The 7,365-nt window shown below is 40.5% G+C and overlaps 1 protein-coding gene across 6 annotated transcripts in view; it reads left to right on the top strand.

Annotated features, from left to right (window-relative positions):
- Nucleotides 1–7,365, top strand: part of LOC106873831 (ubiquitin-conjugating enzyme E2 H) — an 80,822-nt gene that overhangs the window by 65,973 nt on the left and 7,484 nt on the right. For all 6 annotated transcript variants that reach the window (XM_052976430.1, XM_014921342.2, XM_014921356.2 and 3 more), the window contains exons 4-5: nucleotides 3,043–3,117; nucleotides 6,998–7,037. In XM_052976430.1, coding sequence (XP_052832390.1) covers nucleotides 3,043–3,117; nucleotides 6,998–7,037 — 115 coding nt within the window. The remainder of the gene's footprint in view (nucleotides 1–3,042; nucleotides 3,118–6,997; nucleotides 7,038–7,365) is intronic.

The following is a 7,365-nucleotide window of genomic DNA, read 5'->3' as shown; positions in this document are numbered from 1 at the left end:
ACCACCAGGGTCACAGGGACTATAGTCGAGAACCATAGGTTTATATTGTATGTGTGTGTGTGTGTGCGCGCATAAAAACAGTCGTAGAAGGCTGAAACAATCGATTGTCAGTCTGAAGCCTGTTAACTAGTTTCGTATCTCCAATATGGTTAGGATTCGTTTTAGCTCTTAGGAGGTGGTCATGGTGGGTTTGCTTGCAGATGTTAAGCCTAGACATGCCACCCACTTTAATTATCGCTCATTGGGTGTAGTTAAAGTGAAGTTCACTCAGAATGTACCCTTATGCCTGTAGACATTGGCTTGCAAACAGATATTCTGGGTCATTGCCATCTGCTTTAATATCTCTAGTCTAGAAGGACTTGCACGGTTTATGGGCACTGTCCCTTCTTTTCTCAATTTATTTTTTAGGCACAGGGCATGGGTGTGAGGGTAAGAAGTTTGCTTTGCAACCTTGTGGCTTTGGGTTCAGTTCTGCTGCACAGCAGCTTGAGCAAGTGTTTTCTATAACCCCAGGCTGACCAATGCTTTGTGGGTGAAATATGTAAACAGTAATTTTGTTGAAGCCTGTTGTGTGTATGTGTGTTTGTCCTTCCTCTGCTGCACCACTTGACTACTGGTGTTGGTTTGTTTAGATCGTAGTGTTAGTCCCTGTCACTGCCTGTCTGTCTCTCTCACTGTATCAAGGTTGTGTTGTCTGTCTATCTGTCTCTCTCTCTCTCTCCCTGTCACTGTCTGTCTGTCTCTCTCTATCTATCTATCTATCAAGGTTGTGCTCCAGCATGGCTGCAGTCCAATGACTGAAACAAGTAAAAGGGTGAAAGATTATTGGCAAATCTAAAGCTGGCAGAATCATTAGCACGTCGGGCAAAATGCTCAACAGCATTTTGTTGTTACATTCTGAGTTCAAAGTCCACCTCGGTCGACTTTGCCTTTCATCCTTTCAGGATTGGCAAAACGAGCACTGAACTTGCTGACCTTGTGCCAAAATGTGGAACTAATATATCTCTAAAGTCTTTGAGGAATTATTTTGAATTTAATGAAGTAGATTATAAACTTGGATAGGATGTAAGCCTATTATAGTTAACATTTCCTCCAAATGTCTGGCATTTATTCTTAACAGCTGAATCAAAATGCTTGGCCCAAATAAACAACGGAAGCACTTGAAGTGGGTTTGAACCCAACAAGCCTTGAATCGGTTGTCTAATAGCATATCTTCTACTCAGCTATTGAATTGATTGAAATTAATAGTTCTGACTAAGTCTGTCTCCATCCTTTGTTCCTGTGACAAGTCTACCTCGACTACTATTAGCTGCAGAACTTCGTTTACCATCCATCACTGGAATCAGTGCCTGCTGACTGCAATTGATGATTGACATTTTGGTTGGAGTATGACTAATGTATGTGTTGTCTTTTAGTCAAGGTCAGTCCTGATTGAGCAGGACTATGATCAAGAGAGTCCAAACTCTGGTGATCTCATCTTCAAGACTCCGTTATTCTGGCTACGTTTCCTTCTTTTTTTTTTTCTGGTAATGTGTGATTTGGAGAATTGGCTGCTATTTTCAGTGTATTGAAGAACCATGTAGAAGTTCTCTTGGATTCTGTACATATGTGTATAACTGTCTATATGTCACTGTCTCTCTCTCTCTCTCTCTATCTCTCTCTCTCTCTATCTCTATCTCTCTCTCTCTCTCTCTATCTCTCTCTCTCTGTCACTGCCCCACCCTCTCTCTCTCTCTCTCTCTCTCTCTCTCTCTCTCTCTCTCTCTATCTCTCTCTCTCTATCTCTCTCTCTCTTTCTCTCTCTCTCTCTCTCTCTCTCTATCTCTCTCTCTATCTCTCTCTCTCTCTCTCTCTGCCCCACCCTCTCTCTCTCTCTCTCTCTCTGTGAGTTTAATAAACCTTAAACTAGCACTCCATTGGTCATGGCAACAAGGATTCCAATTGATCTGATCAACAGAATAGCCAGTTCATGAAATTAACATGCAAGTGGTTGAGCACTCCTCAGACACATGTATGCCTAATGCAGTTCTCTGGGAAATTCAGCATGACACACAATGGGACAAGGCTGGCCTGTTTGAATTACCGGTACAGCTCATTTTTGCCAGATTGGAGCAATGTGAAATTTTTTGCTCAAGGACTGCAACCCCCCAGGTATCGAGCTCACGACCTTAGAATCACAAGCCAAGGCCCTGACCACTAAGCCACATGCCTCCACATAAACCTTATTTATAATCCTATTAATCTATTAATTACAATTCATCTCAGACATTTAGAAATTATTTAATTTGTCTTTATTTAAAATGTTGTCAAGTTTCCAAAAACTGAATTCGTTTGTATCACATTTTTGGCAAATAAATTCCATTAATTGCCCTCTTGGCCTTGTCTAATTATATGTGGCGGCCTCAAAGAATGTTCCTGATGTCAGAATTCACCTCTCACCTCATGACACACAGACGCGCCTATAAAACAAATTTGGAAACCAGTTTTCTTTCTGACAGCAAAATGAAGGAAATGTTGTGAAAGATGTCAATAGGTGCAATCAAATTAAGATTATCATCATCATCATCATCATCATTTAACGTCTGCTTTCCATGTTGGCATGGGTTGGATGGTTTGACATGGAGCTGGCCAGACCCCAATTGTCTGTTGTGGCATGGTTTCTAAGGCTAGATGCCCTTCCTAACACCAACCACTTAACAGTGTGCTGGGTGATTTTTATGTGCCACTGGCACAGGTGTGTCTACGCGGCACTAGCACAGATGCATTCTTTTCTTTCTTTGCCCCCTTTTCCCTCAAATCCTCCTTACCACTTTCTCCTGTTTTCTCTCTATCTCTCTCTTTACACCCCCTTCTCCCCTCTTTCCTCCCTAACATCCTGTAGTCTTTCTTTCATCTCTCCTTCGTATTCCCCCCACCCCCATCCTGTTTTTTTTTTCTTTTCTCCTTTTGTTTTAATTCTTCCCCTTAAAAATTCTTAATTACAAAAGCTAAAGAAATGTGTTTTACATGTTGACTTAACGAGTTCTTTTTCATCTTTTTCAGCACCTTATGAAGGTGGAGTCTGGAAGGTAAGAGTGGATCTTCCAGAGAAATACCCTTTTAAGTCTCCCTCTATAGGTAAGTGCTTCATAAATTCATTGCTCTTGTTGCTGTTGTACATTTATATTTTGTTTCTAAGCCAGCTTTTCCTTTTAATATGACCACCACCACTGGTGGAATATTATTAAACACTTTCCCCTGTTAATATTGAAACCCCATCATTAATAAAACACCGCCACCACTATCATTAATTATTCGCACTATCATCACCATCATCATCATCATCGTTTAACGTCTGCCTTCCATGCTGGCATGGGTTGGACAGTTCAAGAGGAGGCAGCCAGGTAGAAGATTACCCCAGGCTGCTGTGTCTGTTTTGGCAGGGTTTCTACAACTGGATGTCCTTCCTAACACTGACCACCCCACAGAATGGACTCAGTGCTATTTACATGGCACCAGCGCAGGTGAGGTCAGTTATAGCATTACCACCATCATCAGTAATATATATAATATGGCCATCCCTCCTCATTGTCCGACCAGCTGACTGACCACCAATCAACCAGCTGACTAATCGACAGACCAACCAACCACCTTATCCTCCAGCTGTATTTTAACGACGACACACAGTCACTGCAGTTATATGAGCAACGCTCTAAAACACTACTACTACTACTACTACCATCTTCAGATCAAACCACAAGGTCATCGGTGCTTGACATACTAAAAATAACAAATGAATTTCCCTTTAAAACAGTAGAACAATGGCTGCATGGTCATTGTGGGAATGGCTTTTTTTTTCATCCTAGGTTCACCTTGGTCATAACGTCTGCTTTCCATGCTGGCATGGGTTGGACGATTTGACTGAGGACTGGTGAAACCAGATGGCTACACCAGGCTCCAATCTGATTTGGCAGAGTTTCTACAACTGGATGCCCTTCCTAATGCCAACCACTCTGAGAGTGTAGTGGTTGCTTTTATGTGCCACCGGCACGAGAGCCAGTCAGGCGGTACTGGTAATGGCCACGCTCAAAATGGTGTATTTTATGTGCCACCAGTCCAGCAGCACTGGCAACAACCTCGCTCGAATGACTTTTCATGTCTGTAGATTAACAATCAACAAGAAAGTTCCATGTTTTGATAAAAAGTCAGGAATGAGAATCAGGAACAAAGACATTATTGAATTTCATGTTCACAATTGTGATTGATTTCACTCCTCGTAATTTTTTCTTATTGATCTGTTTGTCTTTTGTACACAAAATGAAAAGCTTATTTTGTTAGGAGTTCACTTTGTTTACCCTCCACAATACTAATGTATCTTGGTTCAATTTAAAGAAAATTAATTAGTTATTAGAAAATTGATTGTTTTATCTTTGGTTATAACATAGGGGGATGTGTGGGGTGAAAGAAATTAATCAAGCATTTTGTTTTTCAGAGGTATGGGGCATAGGAAAGGTTGGCAACCACTACTATAAGACAGTGTACACATAAAAACTTGAGCATCCAGATCAATATGTTAGATCAATTATCGATCGAATAGTCTTGCTTTTTTTTTTCTTTCTTTTTCCCCCTCACTGTTCCAACTTCCCCACCACAAACTCGGTGTCGACACAAAGCAGAATTATTTGTACTACCACAGACCACCACATGACCAACAGTGTTAGTTTGTTTATGTCCCTGCGACTTAGCAGTTCACACGTACACAATGAAATTTGAATACTTAAAATGAAAGACCAACTGGACGTGTGTTGAGGTTATGGTCAGATTCAATAGCAAGCCCTCCCCCTCACTTGCCTGCTACTACATAGATTGTTGTCTCTAAACTTCCCAGCACATCTGCTATTACAACTATCAACGTAGGCGCAGATGTTGATGTGTGGTAGGAAGTTTGCTTTCCAGGTTCAATCCCGCTGCATGGCACCTTGGGCAAGTGTCTTTATACTATATGTAGCCTTGTGAGTGGATGTTAGGCGGAAATTGAAAGAAGCCCATCGTGTGTGTTTGTCTCTTGACAACTGCTGTTGGTTTGTTTACATCCCCATAACTTGGTAATTTGGCAATGGCTGATGGAATAAGTACTGGAGTCAATTCATTCAACTAAAAACTCTTGTGGATAGATGGACTAAATGGATGGATGGATCGATGGACAGACAGACGGATAGATAGATGGACATGTAGAAAGATAGATACATAAGTAGGTAGATAAATAGATGGATTGACAGATAGATGGGTAGCTAGACAGACGGATAGATACATACATAAGTAGGTAGATAAGGGGATAGATGGACAGGTAGAATGATGTGTGTCTGTATCCAACAAAAAGTACTTTGTGTTACTTAAGTATTGAGGTACGTCACATTACTCCAAAAGAAAAACAAGATAAACTCAGCCATTTAATAATGAAAAAAAAAAAAATCAATAAAATATGTTGTCTCAGACCAACGTGAAGGTGTTGGGTGCTCCAGCATAGCCACAGTATAATGACTGCCAACAGTAAGAGAATGTAACTAGAATGAATTAGTTGCCATGTTGCTTGTAAAATATTTGTCGGATTAAAATTTTAAACAAAAGCCAGCACAACAAATTATGTTCTTAATCTTGATCCATAATCTTAATCATTTCTATTTTTATTTCATTTTATTTTGTTTTGTCTTTTATCTGTTGTTTGTTTTATCATGTGGGCCCTCCTCTTAATCCTGTAGAATTATAGTCAAAGGTTCTCCAGCTGTGACAATCTCATGTATTTTATTATTTGAAATTTCTTTCCTTCAGAAAATCTCTGATTACCATTGTTGTTGTGTCCTATATTTTCTGAGGCAGTGAGGGTGGGGAGGTTGATTTGAAGGATACCTGGCTGCTATCTCTAGCAATTCAGACTTCCTCGTTGACTCATCTCATTCATTTGGTGGTGTTGTTTAGCCCCAGGTCAGGCCTGAGTTGACCTATGATCAAAAAACATTCTAGATTGCTGCCTCAAAATGTCCCATCCAACCCAAGTCAGCAAAACAGACGTAAAAGCAATGATTACAAGGAGTCAATTGAGGACAACATTATTCAGTGCTTCCTCTCCCTTATAAAACCATAGCATTTGATTTGAAGAAGACCTGGCTGCTATTTCTAGCAAATCAAACTGCCACATAGGGACTCACTTGTTGGCTATCCTACAATAATGAAGGGGAGGTTCAGAACTATCCATTTGAATTCATAAACTCACTCACTCCATCTGGTATACCACCTCATTGCCCCAACTTAAAAGTAGGGGCTATTGTAATGCTGCTCAGGAATCTTTCGATCAGCCAAGGATTATGTAATAGAACTCGCATGAAAGTGCAAAGACTTCATGAACATTGTGTTGAGGCATCATTGGTAACAGGCTCCAACAGAGGTCGTACAGTTCTAATTCCCAGAATTAAACTTAGCCCAAATGATGCAAATATTGCATTCACACTAAACAGACTTCAGTTTCCACTTTGACTTGAATATTCAATGACAATTAATAAGGCTCAAGGGCAAACATTTGAAAAAGGTGGAATACATTTGTCTCAAATGGAATTTTCTCATGGCCAATTATGTCGCATTTTCAAGAGCATGAGCTATGAACAATATCAAAGTAAGAGTTGTGACACTCAATTGGGATAAGAGACAAGGCCAAAAACGTGGTGTGACATACACACAAAATATTGTACTGCGAGGAAGACCACCACACCAGCCACTCCCTCATTACTCATCCACATTACACCTTTAAGATTGGGGAACCAGTTAGGGGCCCCGCTGGATCTCTCTCGGCATACCAGCAAACCACAAAATTGCACCAGCCAGCATCACCACTACCTCCAAGCCCATCATGTGTGTGTGTGTGTGTTTGTCTTACCACAATAGTCAAGGGATTACTGTGTATATTTATACTGTCCCTTTTTCTACTCGTTTGAGATTTAATCATTCTGTCTTTTGTCTGTTGCAGGTTTTATGAACAGAATATTCCATCCTAACATCGATGAAGTGTAAGTTGGTTTCTCTGTGACTTTCTTGCCAGGAATTTCTCTCCCCACTGCTCTGTGTATATATATGCGTGTGTATGTTCTGAAGTAGATGTGTAGACATTCAGATGTGGCGATGTGTGTGTTTGTAGGTGTATGAAAGTACAGAAGTGTGTGTGTGTGCGTTGAAGTGGGTGTATCTGTATGTGGGTGTCTGAATATAAATGTTTGTGTCTGGGTATTTGAAAATAAGGGGGTTGTGTGTTTAGTGTGTGAGTGTATGTTGGTATCTGTATTGAAATAGGTGTATATATGTGTGTGTGGGTATGTGAATATGGTGATGGGGGGGGGG

Source organism: Octopus bimaculoides, chromosome 24, assembly GCF_001194135.2.
Source record: "Octopus bimaculoides isolate UCB-OBI-ISO-001 chromosome 24, ASM119413v2, whole genome shotgun sequence".
NCBI classification, from domain to species: Eukaryota; Metazoa; Mollusca; class Cephalopoda; order Octopoda; family Octopodidae; genus Octopus; species Octopus bimaculoides.
The sequence above is the reverse complement of the archived record's forward strand: the minus strand, read 5'-3'. Positions and strand labels throughout refer to the sequence as shown.